The 19,914-nt window shown below is 41.0% G+C and overlaps 1 protein-coding gene across 3 annotated transcripts in view; it reads left to right on the top strand.

Moving 5' to 3' along the window:
* The window catches only part of pole (polymerase (DNA directed), epsilon), a 142,895-nt gene that overhangs the window by 36,280 nt on the left and 86,701 nt on the right, over positions 1-19,914 (top strand). For all 3 annotated transcript variants that reach the window (XR_011963004.1, XM_072588000.1, XM_072588001.1), the window contains exons 16-21: positions 281-388; positions 1,149-1,277; positions 11,612-11,714; positions 13,251-13,397; positions 17,217-17,362; positions 17,763-17,911. Coding sequence is in view for 2 of the 3 variants with exons in the window: in XM_072588000.1 (XP_072444101.1) it covers positions 281-388; positions 1,149-1,277; positions 11,612-11,714; positions 13,251-13,397; positions 17,217-17,362; positions 17,763-17,911 (782 nt within the window). In the remaining variant the exon portion in view is untranslated. The remainder of the gene's footprint in view (positions 1-280; positions 389-1,148; positions 1,278-11,611; positions 11,715-13,250; positions 13,398-17,216; positions 17,363-17,762; positions 17,912-19,914) is intronic.

Raw genomic sequence — 19,914 nt, 5'->3', positions numbered from 1 at the left:
TTTTTTTTGTTTGCTGCCTCTGACAAACTTCTTTAGGTATTTGCTGTAAGGAGTTCTGTTACTTTCAGTTATCAGCATAATTTTCTGCCTGTCATGTCAGAAATTGTTTCTTTTCTTTATAATATGTTCTTAGTTAGTCTTGTACATTAGAAGTAAATCTGTGTTCGCTAGGAAGTGTTTACAATAAGATTTAGTAGGATGTGTCATCCTGTATTGAAGTTTTGTTTGTTAAGGCGTACATTATTGATTCTTTGTTTTTTGTTTTCTCATGGTCTTCTAGAACCCAGCAGCATTTGATTTCTTGCTGCAAAGAGTGGAGCTTACCATGCGACACGCCATTGAGGAAGAGGAGAAACTTCCCATGGACCAGGTTACTAATTTCCAAGAAGTGAGTATTGATGCTGTTTTGTGGCTTTGTGTCTGCTTCCATTTCATCCATTTCACCTTCCACTAACAGTTAGTTACCTCAGGTGGCCCTGATATGCGTTTGTGGCATAACCTATTTCCCATTCTTGCACAGATTTTTTTTTAATGTTTACATTGGTTGCTTTAGTTAGAATTTTGAATTATGGCTCCCATTGTTCTGGAGTTTTCAACTAGTTGGAAAGTTATTCCTTTTTTATTCAATCATTCGTTGTTTTGGAGTGACATAATTATTTCCAAGCAAAGGTAACTCCAGTTATCTAGTTCCTTGTTTCAGTTTAGTCTGGAACCTTAGCTAAGATCTTAGGGCATCATTCATGACTTTTTCCGCAGCCAGTTTATCCTCTGAGTTGATTGCTTAAGACTGCGCATCAAATTACCAATCTTTCAAAGTTTTCATCCTGTCAGTAGCAAATATCATATGTTTAATAGAATGTACTGTTGAGACCATTTTTAACTTATGGTCTTTCCTTGCAGTTTTTCTTGCGATTCTTTTGTATCCCACACAGTAACAAAAAGTAACTGAATACACGTTCCTTGGTGTTCGTGAATAGTTTTTTTATATAGTCAGTGTACATACAAACCAATGCTACTGAAGGAGTAAAGAAGTCAAATTTCATGATCAGTTGGATATCTTGAATCTTAAGCAAACTTGCCAAGTAGCTCATGCTCAACAATAATTTGCTTCTGAGGAATTTCAGATGGGTGAATTTTCTTTCCTGTAGGTCTGTGATGAGATTAAAAAGAAACTGAACTGTTTGAAGGAAGTTCCTAACAGGATTGAATGTCCACTCATTTACCACTTGGATGTTGGGGCAATGTACCCGAACATCATTCTGACCAATCGTTTGCAGGTACTGTTTGTTTATTAATGTAATATTAAGATGTAGCTTTTGTGATTTATTAGCTTTCTTTTTTCTGAATGATCTTTGCGTTATATTCAAATTTGGCTCTTTATCTGATTTCTATTAGTTGTTGCCTAAGCGTAGTTGTCATAACCATAACATAAACTGTAATCCAACTCATGCATGCTGATCAGACATCCCATTCTGCCCTAGTACCATAAGCATTTGGCCCATATCCCTCTGAACCCTACTTATTCATCTATTAATCCAGATGAATTTTGTAAATGTTGTAATTGTACCTGCCTCCACTGCTTCCTCTGGTAGCTCATTCCATATGTGCACCACCCTCTGCATGACAAAGTTACTCCTGTGGACCTTTTTAATCTTTCCCCTCCACCCTTAAACCTATGCCTTCTAGTTTTGGACTTTCCCACTCTGGGAATAAGATTTTGGCTATTGACCTATATGTGCCCTCCATAATTTTATAAACTCTATAAGATCACTTCTCAGCCTCCGACACTCCAGGGGATTAAAGCGCCAGTATATTTAACATTTCCCTATAGTTCAAATCCTCCAATCCTGGTAATGTCCTTGTAAATCTTTTCTGCAACCTTTCAAGTTCTACAAAATTTGCCCTATAGAAGGGAGACCAGAATTGTATGCACATATTCTAAAAGTGGCCTCACCAATGTCCTCGACAGCCACAACATGACCTCTGTCCAAAATGGTGTATAATTTGAGTCATTCAGTGCAAGCAGCATTGCTAATGTTGTATTCCAACAGGCTGCTGCACAGTTAGCAGTTACTCGAAAGTTGATCATGCCTTCAGATCTTTGGCTCCAAAATAATCCGCACTCTGTTGAAGCAGGAGAAAGAGTGGTGCTGGAAAAGCACAGCAGGTCAGGCAGCATCCAAGGAGCAGGAAAATCGACGTTTTGGGCAAAAGCCCTTCATCAGGAAAGCCCTTTTCCTGATGAAGGGCTTTTGCCCGAAATGTCGATTTTCCTGCTCCTCAAATGCTGCCTGACCTGCTGTGCTTTTCCAGCACCATTCTAATCTAAACTCTAGTTTCCATCATCTGCAGTCCTTACTTTTGCCCTGAAGCAGGAGAAAATCCTGTGCTTTGAGTTGACAAGTGATCAGTCCGAGACAAAATTAGTTAGAATCTGTTTGCCCTTAGTATTTATGTCAATTACTTCTGTATAGTTTTTATTCAGGTTTCTTTTGCATCAAGTGTACCACATAGCAACAAGGGCTGTTGTGGTACAGTGTAGTCTCTCTACCTCTGGACTAGGTAACCTGGGTTCAAATCTCACCTGTTCCAGAGTTGTGCAATTGCATTTCTGAACAGGTTGAATAGAACATATCAACACTATAGCAACAAACCAGGTACTTCCCCAAGGGCTGTTTAACTTAATAATCTTCTGTTTTAGAAGTGTAGAAAGAGAACAGATCCAGCGACTGTCCATTCTGGTATTTATGCTCCACGTAAACCACTTTCCATGCAACTTTGTTTGACATTGTCAGCATAACCTTCTGTTTCTTTTTGTCTCAGTGTTCATCTTGCTCTCGTTTAATGCATCATTGTCACCTTGCCTAAGTTGCTCTTTTTGGTGTACTTCTTAGATGAAGAACTTTATTCTGAATTCCCTATTGGATTTGTTAATAACAGTGAACCTTTTTTAGTTTTGAACTTCCCTACAAGCGAGGAAACTTTTTTTTTCCCCACACTCTTTTAGGAAACCCATGTATTTATCTTCACTATCTCTGCCATCTTCTCTCATTTAGAAAAACGAGCCACCGGTCTGTTCAGCCTTTCTTGATAACTATATCCACTCTATGGGGGTGTTATCTTTTGAGTCTTTGCACATTGTGATACACTCTATATCTTTTCTTTAATGTGGAGATCAAAACTGCTTGGAATATGGTCTAACTGAGTTTCAATGCAAGTTTAGCACAAGTGCTATACTTCTAAAATCTTGAAATTAAATCCAAAAATAAAACAGAACTGAGGATGCTGGAGATTGAAACAAAAAAAGGAAATTGCTAGAGAAATTCTACAAGTCTGTCAGTACCTTTTGAGTTTCTCCATTAGTTTATGTTTTTGTATCAGAACTTACCTTCAGTGTTTAATTTTATAACGTTTTAATTTTTGTTATACTTGGTTTGTTAAACTGTACCTTTAGATCCCTTTGCTTCTGTAATCCATTTAGACGTTTTGCTATCTTCGCAAAAGGCAACAATATACCTACTTCGTCCATCTCCCAAAATGCATCTCATCACCATGCGTGTCTATATGAAATTATTTTATTTATTACATCTTACAAGTTTAACAGTGTCTTTCTATATTTAATTCCAAACTTTCTTCTGCAAACTACACCTATGATTGGTCTCATGGACAAATTTAGCAATTGTGTGTACAATTCCTGTGTCCAAATCATTATTATAAGTTTTTTGAATAACAGTTCCATCACTAATCCTTGTGGAACATCACTTCTCCCCTTTAAGCCATCCTCAGTGCTGAGAAGTGGCGGATGGAGTTTAATTCAGATAAATGCAAGGTGCTGCATTTTGGGAAAGCAAATCTTAGCAGGATTTATACACTTAATGTCAAGTTCCGAGGGAGTGTTGCTGAACAAAGAGACCTTGGAGTGCAGGTTCATAATTCCTTGAAAGTGGAGTCGCAGGCAGATAGGATAGTGAAGAAGGTGTTTGGTATGCTTCCTTTATTGGCCAGAATATTGAGTATAGGAGTTGGGAGGTAATGTTGCCGCCATACAGGACATTGGTTGGACCACTGTTGGAATATTGCGTGCAATTCTGGTCTCCTTCCTATCAGAAAGATGTTGTGAAACTTGAAAGGGTTCAGAAAAGCTTTACAAGGATGTTGCCAGGGTTGGAGGATTTGAGCTGTAGGGAGAGAGGCTGAACAGTCTGGGGCTGTTTTCCCTGGAGCGTTGGAGGCTGAGGGGTGACCTTATAGAGGTTTACAAAATTCTGAGGGGCATGGATAGGATAAATAGACGAAGTCTTTTCCCTGGGGTCGGGGAGTCCAGAACTAGAGGGCATAGGTTTAGGGTGAGAGGGGGCAAAATATGCAAGGGACCTAAGGGGCAATGTTTTCATGCAGAGGGTGGTATGTGTATGGAATGAGCTGCCAGAGGAAGTGGTGAAGGCTGGTACAAATGCAACATTTAAGAGGCATTTGGATGGGTATATGAATAGGAAGGGTTTGGAGGGATATGGGCCGGGTGCTGGCAGGTGGGACTGGATTGGGGTGGGATATCTGGTCGGCATGGACGGGTTGGACTGAAGGGTCTGTTTCCATGCTGTACATCTCTATGACTGTATGGTGAGAAGAGCTCTCTTGTCTTCTGTCTCACATGCTGTGATCTTTCATGAGTAAAATATGCTTTACGTTTTGAGATGTTTTACACTTACTGCATTAACATTGTCTGCTGACATTGTAATCTATTAAAAAGTGCATCATAAAAACCATCTTTTCTATTTCTTGATCATTTTGTGCATCCTGTTTTCTGACTTTTGTAATTCAGTGTAACTTTTAATAGCATTTTCTTCCTATATAACTAGATTTTTATATGAGTATATAGTGTTGAAATCCTGAATCAAATGTTTTGACTTTTATGATTAATTTTCCCCATTTAAGAGCCACATTAGTTGAAGTCCAGGAATGAGATACCTTGTTCTTTTGAAGTAACTGACGACCAGTGGAGGGGTAATAGGTTTTTTTAACAGCATCTTCTCTCCTGGTTATTTGGATCAGACTGTTCCTAGATGAGGTTGTTTTTATTACTCACAAGATTGTTTAATACAAGGGATTTCATTATAGCCTTTTAAAGCAATGTGTTTAAATATTTACAAAAGTGTCTGAAAGGGATGCGTGAAGAGCAGTACTAACTGCTTAGTTCTCCTCAGATAGTTGATGTTGGTATGATGCATTAAGATTCTCAGCACTTCTTTTATAGAAGGTTTGCTTGTTTCTGGAAGCAACTGATGTCACAACATACAGTCAAAATGGAAAAATTGTTACTCTACAGCAGTGGTATACTTCATCATGAGGGATCAATATTTTAACATGACACAATCAATGCTCCTTTCTTGAGCAGAGATCCACCATGGTCACACTCAAATGAATCCAAGTAGAACAAAGAACATAGAAAATTACAGCACAAGAACAGGCCTTCTGGCCCTGCAAGTCTAGTTTGATTCAGATCTTCAATCTAAACCTGTCGCCTATTTTCTAATGGTCTGTACCGCTTTGTTCCCTGCCTATTCATGTGTCTGTCTAGATATGTCTTAAATGAAGCTATCATGCCCACCTATACCACCTCCGCTGGCAATGTTTTCCAGGCACCCACCCTCTGCGTAAAGAACTTTCCATGCATATCTCCACTAATCGTTTCCCCTCTCATTTGAACTTGTGACCCCTAGTAATTGAGTCCCCACTCTGGGGAAAACACTTCTTACTATCCGCCCTGTCTATGCCTCTCATGATTTTGTAGACTTCAATCAAGTCCCCCCTCAGCCTCCGTCTTTCTAATGAAAGTAATCATAATCTACTCTACCTTTCTTCATAGCTATTGCCCTTCATACCAGGCAATATCCTGGTGAACCTCCTCTGCACCCTCTCCAAAGCATCCACATCCTTTTGGTAATGTGGCGACCAGAACTGTACACAGTATTCCAAATGTGGCCAAATCAAAGTCTTATACAACTATAACGTGACCTGCTAACTCTTGTACTCAATATTCTGTCCAATGAAGGAAAGCACGCTGTATGCCTTCTTTCCCACTGTATTGACCTGCGTTGCCTCCTTCAGTGAACAATGGACCTGAACACCCAGATCTCACTGTACTTCAATTTTTCCCAGGACTTTTCCATTTACTGTATAGCTCAGTCTTGAATTGGATTTTCCAAAATGCATTACCTCGCATTTGCCTGGATTGAACTCCATCTGCCGTTTCTCTGCCCAACTCTCCAATCTGTCTATATATTATTGTATTCTCCGATGGTCCCCTTCAATATCTGCTACTCCACTAATAGAACATAGAACATAGAACAATACAGCACAGAACAGGCCCTTCGGCCCACGATGTTGTGCCGAACTTCTATCCTAGATTAAGCACCCATCCATGTACCTATCCAAATGCCGCTTAAAGGTCGCCAATGAATCTGACTCTACCACTCCCTCGGGCAGCGCATTCCATGCCCCCACCACTCTCTGGGTAAAGAACCCACCCCTGACATCTCCCCTATACCTTCCACCCTTCACCTTAAATTTATGTCCCCTTGTAACACTCTGTTGTACCCGGGGAAAAAGTCTCTGACTGTCTACTCTATCTATTCCCCTGATCATCTTATAAACCTCTATCAAGTCACCCCTCATCCTTCGCCGTTCCAATGAGAAAAGGCCTAGCACTCTCAACCTATTCACGTACGTCCTATTCTCCATTCCAGGCAACATCTTGGTAAATCTCCTCTGCACCCTCTCCAAAGCTTCCACATCTTTCCTAAAATGAGGCGACCAGAACTGCACACAGTACTCCAAATGTGGCCTTACCAAGGTCCTGTACAGCTGCAACATCACCTCACGACTCTTGAATTCATTCCCTCTGCTAATGAATGCTAATACACCATCGGCTTTCTTACAAGCTCTATCCACCTGCGTGGCAACTTTCAAAGATCTATGAACATAGACCCCCAAGATCCCTCTGCTCCTCCACCTTACTAAGAACCCTACCATTAACCCTGTATTCAGCATTCTTATTTGTCCTTCCAAAATGGACAACCTCACACTTGGCAGGGTTGAGCTCCATCTGCCACTCCTCAGCCCAGCTCTGCATCATATCTAAGTCCCTTTGCAGCCAACAACAGCCCTCCTCACTATCCACAACTCCACCAATCTTCGTATCGTCTGCAAATTTACTGACCTACCCTTCGACTCCCTCTTCCAAGTCATTAATAAAAATTACAAACAGCAGAGGACCCAGAACTGATCCCTGCGGAACTCCACTTGTAACTGGATTCCAGGCTGAATATTTACCATCTACCACCACTCTCTGACTTCGACCGGTTAGCCAGTTTTCTATCCAACTGGCCAAATTTCCCACTATCCCATGCCTCCTGACTTTCCGCATAAGCCTACCATGGGGAACCTGATCAAGTGCCTTACTAAAATCCATGTACACTACATCCACTGCTCTACCCTCATCCACATGCTTGGTCACCTCCTCAAAGAATTCAATAAGACTTGTAAGGCAAGACCTATCCCTCACAAATCCATGCTGGCTGTCTGTCCCGCATCAAGCAGTGTCTTTCCAGATACTCATAAATCCTATCCCTCAGTACCCTTTCCATTACTTTGCCCACCACCAAAGTAAGACTAACTGGCCTGTAATTCCCAGGGTTATCCCTATTCCCTTTTTTGAACAGGGGCACAACATTCGCCACGCTCCAGTCCCCTGGTACCACCCGCGTTGACAGTGAAGACGAAAAGATCATTGCCAACGGCTCTGCAATTTCCTCTCTTGCTTCCCACATAATCCTAGGATATATCCCGTCAGGCTCGAGGGACTTGTCTATCCTCAAGTTTTTCAAAATGCCCAACACATCTTCCTTCCTAACAAGTATCTCCTCTAGCTTACCAGTCCATTTCACACTCTCCTCTTCAACAATACGGTCCCTCTCATTTGTAAATACTGAAGAAAAGTACTCATTCAAGACCTCTCCTATCTCTTCCGACTCAATGCACAGTCTCCCACTACTGTCCTTGATCGGACCTACCCTCGTTCTCGTCATTCTCAGGTTTCTCACATACGCATAAAATGCCTTGGGATTATCCTTGATCCTACCCGCCAAAGATTTTTCATGCTCTCTTAGCTCTCCTAATCCCTTTCTTCAGCTCCCTCCTGGCTATCCTGTATCCATCCAACGCTCTGTCTGAACGTTGTTTCCTCAGCGTTATGTAAGCCTCCTTCTTCCTCTTTACTAGATATTCAACCTCCCTCTTCAACCAAGGTTCCCTCACACGACCATCTCTTTCCTGCCTGACAGATACATACATATCAAGGACACGTCGTATCTGTTCCTTGAAAAAGTTCCACATTTCAATGACATCCTTCCCTGAGAGCCTATGCTCCCAACTTATGCTCCTCAGATCCTGTCTTGCAGCATCATATTTACCCTTCCCCCAGTTGTAAAACCTACCCTGTTGCATGCACCTATTTCTCTCCATAACAAAGGTGAAAGTCACAGAATTGCGGTCACCATCACCAAAATGCTCACCCACTAACAAGCCCATCACTTGTCCTGGTTCGTTACCGAGTACCAAATCCAATATGGCCTCCCCTCTGGTCGGACAATCTACAAACTGAGTTAGAAAAGCTTCCTGGACACACTGCACAAACACCGCCCCATCCAATCTACTTGATCTAAAGAGCTTCCAATCAATATTTGGGAAGTTGAAATCGCCCATGACTACTACGCTGTGGCTTCTGCACCTTTCCAATCTGTTTCTCCACATCTCTGCTGCTATTGGGGGGCCTATAATAAACACCCAACAAGGTGACTGCTCCTTTCCTTTTTCTGACTTCAGCCCATGCTACCTCCAGAGGCAGATCCCCCTCGAACTGCCTTTCTGCAGCCATTATACCATTTCTAATTAGCAACGCCACACCCCTTCCTTTTTTACCACCCTCCCTCATCTCACTGAAACATCTGTAACCAGGAACCTCCAACAGCCATTCCTGTCCCTCTTCTATCCATGTTTCCGTAATGGCCACAACATCGTAGTCCCAAGTACCAATCCATGCCTTAAGTTCACCCACCTTATTTCTGATACTCCTTGCGTTGAAGTACACACACTTGAACCCATCTATGTGTCCGCAAGTATTCCCTGTCAGTGCTACCTTCTCCGTAGCCTCCCTACATTCTTGGACATCCTGAAAAACAGTTAACCTACTTGCTGGATTACAAGTCCGGATCCCATCCCCCTGCCAAATTAGTTTAAACCCCCCGAAGAGTGCTAGCAAACCTACCTCCCAGGATATTGGTGCCCTTCTGGTTCAGGTGCAACCCGTCCTGCTTGTGCAGGTCCCACCTTCCCCAGAATGCAGTCTAATTGTCCAAATACCTGAAGCCCTCCCTCCTACACCATCCTTGCAGCCACGTGTTCAACTGCACTCTCTCTCCCTATTCCTTGCCTCACAGTCACGTGGCACCGGCAACAACCCAGAGATGACGACTCTGTCCATCCTAGCTTTTTGCTTCCAACCTAACTCCCTGAGCTCCTGAATGACCTCCCCACCCCTCTTCCTACCTATGTCGTTGGTGCCAATGTGCACCACGACTTCTGGCTGTACACCCTCCCCCTTTAAGGATTCTGAAGATACGGTCCGAGACGTCTCGGACCCTGGCACCCAGGAGGCAACAAACCAACCGAGAGTCTTGCCCATGTCCACAGAACCGCCTGTCTGTCCCTTTAACTATAGAGTCTCCTATAACTAGTGCTCTCCTCCTCTCCCCCTTTCCCTTCTGAGCCTCAGAGCCGGACCTCGTGCCAGAGACCCGGTCACTGCAGCTTGCCCCTGCCAGGCCGTCCCGCCCTACAGTATCCAAAGCGGTATACTTATTGTTGAGAGGAACGATCACAGGGGATCCCTGCACTGCCTGCTTCCTCCCCTTCCCACCTCGAACTGTTACCCAGCTACCTCTGTTCTCTGGCTTAACTATGTCCCTGTAGCTTCCATCTATCACCCTCTCAGCCTCTCGAATAATTCTCAGTTCATCCAACTCCAGCTCCAGTTCCCTAATGCGGTCTGTGAGGAGCTGGCGCTGGAGCTGGCTGCACTTCCTGCAAGATGAAGTCGGCAGGAGCATCGGTGGTCACCCCTACCTCAAACATCCTGCAGGAGGAACATTCTACTGCCTGCGCTGCCATAACTCTACACTTAGTCTCCAAAACAAGAACACCAAGTAGCTTACCTTTTTTTTTAGGTTAGAGGAGAAGGAGGGTGGGAGACAATACACATGTAGTGTCTCTGGTTCCTTCTCCACTCAAATAACAATTACTTGCCTTCCCGACCGGCTTTGCGCTCCGCCTTCACTTCCGCCCAGTTACCGCCGCTCTCTGCCTCAAAAAGCTAAGGATTCTGAAGTCTCTATTTTGAGAATCTCACTTCCATTACTACTCTCAGTTGCCCAGCCAGTTCTTTATCCACTAGCTAGTACACCTTGGACCCCATGCAACTTCACCTTTTCCATCAGCCTACCATGTGTAATTTTATCAAATGCCTACTGAAGTCCATGTATATAACAACTACAGCCCTTCCTTCATTGATCAACTTTGTCACTTCCTCAAAGAATTCTTTTAAGTTGGTAAGACATGACCTCCCCTACACAAATACATGTAGCCTATCACTGATAAGCCCACTTTCTTCCAAATGGAAATAGATCCTCTCCCATAATATCTTCTGTAGCAGCTTCCCTACCACTGATGTCAGACTCCCCGGTCTATAATTACCCGGATTATCCCTGCTGCCCGTCTTAAACAAGGGGACAACATTAGCAATTCTCCAGTCCTCCAGGATGTCACCCATGTTCAAGGATGCTACAAAGAGATCTGTTAAGGCTCCAGCTATTTCCCCCTCGCTTCCTTCAGTAACCTGGGATAGATCCAATCTGGACCTATCCACTTTAATGCCTTTATAAATTACCCAACACTTGCTCCCTCCTTATGCTGACTTGACCTAGAGTAATCAAATATCTATCAAACATCTACTGATGCAAAGTACTCGTTAAGAATCTCACCCATTTTCTCTGACTACACACATAACTTTCCTACTTTGTCCTTGAGTGGGCAAACCCTTTCTCTAGTTACCCTTTTGCTCCTTATTTATGAATAAAAGGGATTTTCCTTAATCCTGTTTGCTAATGATATTTCATGACCCCTTTTATCCATCTTAATTTCTTGTTTCAGATTGATCATACATTCCTGATATTCTTCCAAAGCTTTTTCTGTCTTCAGTCACCGAGACCTTTATGTATACTTCCTTTTTCCTCTTAGTTAGTCTCACATTTTCATCTGTCATCCATGGTTCCATAACCTTTCCATTTCTATCCTCATTTTCGCAGGAGCACATGGTTGAATCTAGTCAACATCTCAAGTAGATTCCATCATTGAGTTATCTTCAACAATGCAAGAGGAGATAGATATGTTGTCCGTTGCTGGTTTTATTGTGGAACAGTCAATTGCATAGTACCTCCAAATAAAATTTCAAATTGTGTATATTGATTCATAAGTTGGTATACTTTTTTTCATGCAGCCTTCTGCCATTGTGGATGAAGCGACCTGTGCAGCCTGTGATTTCAACAAACCAGGTGCATTCTGCCAACGCAAGATGACCTGGACATGGCGAGGAGAGTTTAGTGAGTACAAATAATCATAAGGATTGTCTCTGGCATATAGACTATCTCTCGCATATCTTGCATGAGTTAAATATAGTGTTTGGAACTAAGGGAATCAAAGGATAGGCGGGAACAGGCTAATGAGTTGGTTGATCAGGGTAAACAGTTGAAGCAAGCTTGAAGGGGTGAAAGGCCCTCTGCTTATTTTCTACATTTCACTAACCTATAACAATTTAATTTCATTTTATCCTTGCATTTTTGTTGTACAGGACTTCCTGTTTTACTGATTCTATGATTCTATGAAAGTAAGGCGCAGCATGCATTGCACTTAAAATGACTTACCCCTCTGAACCTGGGAACCTACTTAAGACATTTTCCAAAAGTCCCATTTAGTGGAATGAATATTGATTAAAAATGGTTTCCTCTTTGATGAAAGTCCATTTAAAATTATGTTCTACTAAAGTAAATGTCCTCCTCAAGATATGCGTTGCTATTGTTACATTTCAGATCCTTCAAATGCTGTTCTAATTCTATGATTCTGGTAATTTCATAACAAAACAACTTAAGTCATGAAAGTGTAACAAAAAGTCCTCACCATGGCCCTTGAATAGGATACGATTATATTTTCATTTGCGTATTATTTAAGCCCAAACTCTGATTATATTTGAATTTTTTTTGTATACTCCAGGTCTGCCATCAGTTTGTCAATATAGAATTTTAATCCTCGTTGAATTTATCACTTGTATTAAAGAAACTTGCTTCGACTTTAACATAACTTGTCCCCGTATTGTTAAAATTCTAGTTTTGGCTTGTCTTTTCCTATGATGTGAAAGTTATTCCAAATGTGATGCCAATCCTTGATTAACTCTACTGGTTCCTTCTGTCCTCCTTATTCTCCTCCTTCATATCTCCATATAGGTTTGTCTTGTTTTTCTTCAGCAGATCCCTCTCAGGTTGTTTGTTCCTTTATGCATCCAGATACATTTTGGCTGCATGACCTACTCTACCTTGCCCATGGCAGCAATTCCTTCAAAATGCCACGTACCTCTGTAACATTTTTGGGTTTTTTTTCTCAGCCTTCCATTTTTATCTGTTTTCTCCTTTTGTACCTTCAAAAATAAGAAAAACAGAAAAGATGCAACTTCTGTATTTCAAATTGCAGCTCATTTAGTGAAAGAGTTGTGGAAGCAGTTACTATTTTGTAAAGCATGTGAAACTTACTAGAGATTATTGGTCAACTTTAAGTATTATTTGAAAAATAAAATATTTTCTGTTTATTTTACCTGGCACATCATTCATTCAGACTTACTGAGACTGTAGCATAATGTTATCATAAAGATTTAAATTCTCCCAAACAACGATTTTCCAAGAACACAAATATCAGCACGGGTAAAGCATGATCCGATCACCATTCAATACGATCATGGCTGATTTTGCACTTCAGCTCCATTATCCTGCCAGCATCCCCCCAACCTCCCCCACCCTCAACCATGTGCACACCCATATGCACCAATGTTGCTTAATTTGACATGCTAATTTTGCAATTTATCTTTGTAGTGCCAGCCTCTCGCAGTGAGTACCATCGTATTCAACAGCAGCTTGAGTCTGAGAAGTTCCCACCTACTTTCCCAAATGGACAACCACAAGCTTTCCATGAATTATCCCGTGAAGAGCAAGCCAAGTATGAAAAGAAACGATTGGCAGGTAATACCAACTCAGTGCTGTTCATGATTCAGTCTCGTCAGTTTGTATGTTTGAGTTTCTTATAGTCATATGTATTGACTACAGGCATGCTTTGTTTAAAGGTTATGAGGCCACCATAATCATAGGGAAAAAGGTTTGGATGTAATTGACCAGATAATATCTCAATACTTTTTTACATGCATAAAAAGGAAGAGAGATCACAAAAGGAAGAGAAGCAAAGCCAACGTAGCCCCCTTGGAGAATGAGTCAAGGGAAAATAATAATGGGAAACCATGAATTGACAGTGAGTTGAGTAAATACTTTGCATCAGTTTTCGTGGTAGAAGCACTAATAGCATTCTACAAAGCTAAATCAAGGGGCAAAATGGGGAGATGTTACAACTACAGCAATTGTTGCTGCTGAACCTAATTGGACTAAAAGCCAAAAGGTCTCCAAGCGTGAAGATTGGCATCGTATGATGTTGAAAGAAGTTGATGCAGAGATAATAGATGTGCTAGTAGTAATCTTCCTTCGTTGTTAAAGGGATTAAGTTTAAAAGCAGGGAGCTTATGTTGCAGCTGTACAGGGTGCTGGTGAGGCCACACCTGGAGTACTGTGATCTCCTTACTTGAGAAAGGATGTACTGGCACTAGAGAAGTTGCAGAGGAGGTTCACTAGGTTGATTCTGGAGTTGAGGGGCTTGGTTTATGAGGAGAGACTGAGTAGGCTGGGATTATATTCATTGGAATTTAGAAGGAAATCGATAAGATAGAAGTAGTGATGATGTTTCCACTGGCAGGTGAAACTAGGATGAGGGCATAGCCTCAAAATTAGGGGGAGCAGATGTAGGGCTAAATTGAGAAGGAACTTCTTCATCCAGAGGGTTGTGAACCTATGGAATTCCCTGTGCAATAAAGTAGTTGACGTTTCCTCATTGAACGTTTTTAAAGCTAAGATTGATAATTTTTTGAACACTAAAGGAATTAAGGGTTATATTGAGACGGCAGACAAGTGGCACTGATACCATGAAAAGATCAGCCCTGATCTTATTGAATGGTGGAGCAGGTTTGAAGGGCCAAATTGCCTACTCCTGCTCCTTGTTGTTATGTTCCAAGCATCGGTGGATTTGGAAAAAGTCCCACAGGATTGGAAAACCAGTGTAACACCCTTATTCAAAAAGGGAAGCAAAGAAAAATAAGTAGCTGTAGATCAGTTAGTTTACCATCTGGTATTGGGAAAATGTTAGTGTTTATTACAAAGGATGTAATAGCAGAGTATTTAAAAACGCAATATGATCCAGCAATTCAGCATGGCTTCTTGAAAGGGAAGCTGTGTATGCTGGTACTGTGCCTTTGAGAGATGTGTCTTGTGCTGTTTCTCTTGCAGAAGGGTGTTACTGAAATGTCTGCTGCAGACAGGCAGTTGGCAAACAGCTTTTGAGTTTTTTTTTTGGTGATTAGATTAGATTAGATTACTTACAGTGTGGAAACAGGCCCTTCGGCCCAACAAGTCCACACCGCCCCGTCGAAGCGTAACCCACCCCTACACCTACACCTACATCTACATCTACCCCTTACCTAACACTACGGGCAATTTAGCATGGCCAATTCACCTGACCTGCACATCTTTGGACTGTGGGAGGAAACCGGAGCACCCGGAGGAAACCCACGCAGACACGGGGAGAACGTGCAAACTCCACACAGTCAGTCGCCTGAGGCGGGAATTGAACCCGGGTCTCCGGCGCTGTGAGGCAGCAGTGCTAACCACTGTGCCACCGTGCCGCCCAGTTCTCAGTTCTCAGTATTATTTTCTAAAATAAGTCAAAAGAGTCATAAATGGATGGGGTCAGGGCTTTGACACACTCAGGAAAGTTTTTAGTTTTCCTTTCAGTTAATGTGAAGGTTTCTGCTGGCTGCTGAGCAAAAACCTTGAATTCCTGACTGCTACATGGATTAAAATATAATCTTTTAAAATAAAATATTATGAAAAATGTTTATAAAGCTTGTTTTACCAGTAATAACTACAGCATCAGATTATTAATTTATGATTCCTTGACAGGGGCTTTGGATCTGCTATTGGTTTGCTAATTTTAGTGTTGACTAGATGTTAGAAGGTTAGCAGAGCCTCTGCATGGCGTAGAAGGAAGGGAGAGTCATACCCATTTAAAATTATAAGATCCCAGTCATTCATTGCTTTAGTATATTGTATCATGGACTAAAGTACAGACCCAAACCATTAAATTCAACTTAAAAATCTAAAAGGGGCAGATTGTTTCCTCCTTCTGCACTGGAGAGAGAGAGAGACAGAATGTTATAGGATGTTACTTATCATGGAACAGTTGATGATTAGTGGTTGAATAATATGTTATCCTGTTTAGTATTGTAACTTAAAGTTTTACCGGTTCTTTTTTTTTTCATATTTTAACTGTGTGGTAACTATAAGGTGTGTTTTGATTAAGGCCTAATAATGGACCAATCGAATCACATGTAAAACACTGCACCTTGTTCTTTCCTTTAAATAAATATATAAATTCAGGTCTGGGCTGTCCTCTTATAATACTTTATGGAAGGCGTCTGGTCCGTAACACATGCCTGAAAGCAAAATAAATAATGGGAAACTAATTGATGTAATATATTTGGATTTCCAAAAAGGTGTTTGATAGCTACTATATAGGACTACTAATTAAGATAATGTTGGGGTAGTCTATTAGCATGAATAAAGGATTGGCTAACTAACAGAATTAGGACAAGGGGTGCATTTTCAGCATGGTAACTTGTAATGAATGGAATGACACAGGAATCAGTGCTCAGGCCAAATTGTGCACAATATATATTAGTGACTTGGACGAAGGAAAAGAGGAGCTGAGTGTTACTTAGCTTAGAAACACTACAGGAAATGACAGCATGGAGGGATTTGGGTGTCCTTCTGCATGAATCGCAAGAAAAAACTAGAATACAACTTCAGGTAACAGGGAAGAAACATGGAATGTTTGAAGGGAACAGAGATTCAAACAAAGGAAGACTTGCTTAAACTATATAAGGCACTAGTTAGACCCATTATAGTAAACTGAACCATTTTGGCCTCTTTTTCTAAGGAAAAAATATACTAGCATTGAAGGTAGTCCAGAGAAGATCAATTAAATTGATCTGAGGTATGGAGGAATAATTTTGAGGTGAGTAGCTTTGGATAGTACTCATTAGAATTTAGAAAAATGAGAGGCAACATTATTAAAACACAAGGGTCTTAAGGATCTTGACAGTGTAGATGCCGAAAGATGATTTCCCAGAGAGTCAAAGAGCAGAAGGTGTAATCTCCATGTAAACGGTTGCCTAGTTCGGACAGAGATAAGGGGAAATTTCTTCTCTTGGAGGATCGTGAATCTGTGGAATTCTTTGCAGCAGAGGGCAGGAGAGACTAACTATGTCCTTAAGCCTTTTCTACGGACGGTAAACAGGTTTTTAATCCGTATGGGAATTGAGGGTTAATGGAAAAAGGTAGAAATGTGGATTTGAGGATTATCAGATTAGTCGTGATCTCATTGAATGGTAGAGCAGTCCTTTTGGTCCAAATGACCTATTTTGTTTTTCCTACACCTTATGGTCTCCTCCCAAGACTTAGCCTATGAGGAACAAAAAGTATCTAGTAAAAAGATAAATTGTAGCACTCCAAAAACTACTCTGATTGAAATCAGCCTAGTTAATACATTGTACAGTTGCAAAATATAGTTGGTGAATGCTGCTGATACCAAATAGAAATGAATTCAAACATTTCTACCTTGCTAGAAAAATGTGTGCAGTCCCTGCAAGTTCTACAGTAATGCACTCTCTCCATTTATTTTAGATTATTGCCGCAAAGCTTATAAAAAAATCCATATTACCAAAGTAGAGGAACGAGTAACTACGATTTGCCAACGTGAAAATTCTTTCTATGTAGATACAGTACGAGCTTTTCGTGACCGACGGTATGAATTTAAGGGTTCACACAAGGCAAGATTTTACAATTTCTTGACTTTGTTTTTTTTGTGTTTGAAGTCTTGTAATTCAATATCATTCCTTTATAAATTGGTTACAATGAATTTTAAACCTGCAAACTTCTAACTACAACTAAGTTCTGATTTTCTTTGATTCATCTTAACTACGTTTTTAACTTTGTCCATTAGTCTTAATGCATATATGAGTTTGCTGCCATTGTCTTTAAATTTAAAAGTTTTGAGCAAGGGCTTTAAAGATAAGCCAATACAGTACTGAGAATGTGTTCTAATGTTGGAAGTATCATCCTTCTTACTTGATGCTCATCTACTTTCTGCATTGGCTCAGGTCACTGCATTTGAAATTAATTGTACGTGAAACATTTTGCTAAGGCTTGTACTCGACTTTTATTTTCTAGGTTTGGAAGAAAAAATTGTCTGCTGCCATTGAATCTGGAGATGCTACAGAAATCAAGCGTTGTAAGAACATGGAAATTTTGTATGAGTCTCTGCAGCTGGCTCACAAGTGTATTCTAAACTCCTTCTATGGCTATGTCATGCGTAAAGGGTTCGTAACCAAATAAATATTGATGAAAAATGTTTATAGATAAAGCTTGTTTTATCAGTAATAATTAGGGCACCAGAATATCAATTTATGGTTCCTTGAAAAGTGTGAAAATAGATAAGTCCCCTGGGCTGGATAGGATTTATCCTAGTATTCTCTGGGAAGGAGATTGCAGAGCCTTTGACTTTGATCTTTATGTCGTCATTGTCTATGGGAATAGTACCAGAAGACTGGACGATAGCAAATGTTGTCCCCTTGTTCAAGAAGGGGAGTAGAAACACCCGTGTAATTATAGACCAGTGAACCTTATTTCACTGGTTGTGGTTAAAGTGTTGGAAAGGATTATAAGAGATAGGATTAATTTGATTTGGGATAGTCAGCACTGTTTTCTGAAGGATCGGTTGTGCCTCACAAACCTTATTAAGTTTTTTGAGAAGGTGATCAAACAGGTGGATGAGGGTAAAGCTGTTGATGTAGTGTATATGGATTTCAGTAAAGTGTTTGATATGTTTCCCCGTGGTAGACTATTGCAGAAAGTATGGAGGCATGGGATTGAGGGTGACTTAGCGGTTTGGATCAGAAATTGGCTCGCTGAAAGAAGACAGGGTGGTGATTGATGGGAAATGTTCATCTTAAAGTTCAGTTACTAGTGATGTACCACAAGGATCTCTTTTGGATCCACTGCTGTTTGTCAGGTGGATGAGGGCGCAGAAGAATGGGTTAGTAAATTTGCAGATGACACTTAGGTCGGTGAAGTTGTGGGCATTGTAGAAGGATGTTGAAGGTTACAGAGGGACATAGATAAGCTGTAGAGCTGGGCAGAGAGGTGGCAAATGGAATTTAATGCAGAAACTCATGAGGCGATTCACTTTGGAAGGAGTAACAGGAGTGCAGAGTACTGGGTGAATGGTGAGATACTTGATAGTATAGATGAGCAGAGAGATCTCAGTGTCCATGTGCATAGATCCCTGAAAGTTGCCACCCACATTGACAGGGTTGTTAAGAAAGCTTACAGTGTATTAGCTTTAATTGGTGGAGGAATTGTGTTTCTGAGCCATAAGGTCATGTTACAGTTGTACAAAACTCTGGTATGGCCATACTGGAAGTATTACATTCAGTTCTGGTCTCCACATTATAGAAAGGATGTGGAAGCATTGGAAAGGGTGCTGGAGAGATTTACGTAGATGTTGCCTTGTCTGGAGGGAAGGTCTTATGATGAAAGGCTGAGGAACTTGAGGCTGTTTTCATTAGTGAGACAAAGGTTGAGAAGTAACTTAATAGAGACATACATGATGATCAGAGAATTAGATAGGGTGGACAGTGACAGCCATCTTCCTCGAATGTTGATGGCTAGCAAGAGGGGACATAGCTTTAAATTGAGGGGTGATAAATATAGGACTGATGTGAGAGGTAGGTTCTTTACTCAGTAGTAAGGGCGTGGAAAGCTCTGCCTGCAACAGTTGTAGACTTGCAAACTTTAAGGGCATTTAAATGGTCATTGGATAAACATATGGATGAAATGGAATAGTGTAGGTTAGATGGGCTTCAGATTGGTTTCACAGGTTGGCGCAACATCGAGGGCCAAAGGGCCTGTACTGCACTGTAATGTAATGACATTGGATTTGCGTCTGCTACTTGATTGCTTATTTTAGTGTAGATTTGATGTTAGAAAGTTAGTGGAGCCTTCAGTTTTTATCCATGGTAGAGAAGGAAAGGAGAATAATACCCATTTAAAATGATAAGATCCCAGTCACACATTGATTTGGCATATTGTATCATGGATTAAAATATAGACCCATGCCCAAAAGTTTAACTGCAAAGCCAATTAATTCTGGGTTTAAAATTTTTTGTTGGTTCAGATCTAGATTTATATTTAAATTTCTAAATTTGATTTGGAGATGCCAGTGTTGGACTGGGGTGTACAAAGTTTAAAAAATCACACAACACCATGTTAGTTTCACTTCTTTCATATATATATGGCACAGACAACAGCACACAGGGGGCTA

The sequence above is a fragment of the Chiloscyllium punctatum genome, chromosome 17 (genome assembly GCF_047496795.1).
Source record: "Chiloscyllium punctatum isolate Juve2018m chromosome 17, sChiPun1.3, whole genome shotgun sequence".
Classification (NCBI taxonomy): domain Eukaryota; kingdom Metazoa; phylum Chordata; class Chondrichthyes; order Orectolobiformes; family Hemiscylliidae; genus Chiloscyllium; species Chiloscyllium punctatum.
Note: the sequence above shows the minus strand (reverse complement) of the source record. Positions and strands in the feature narration are given on the sequence as shown.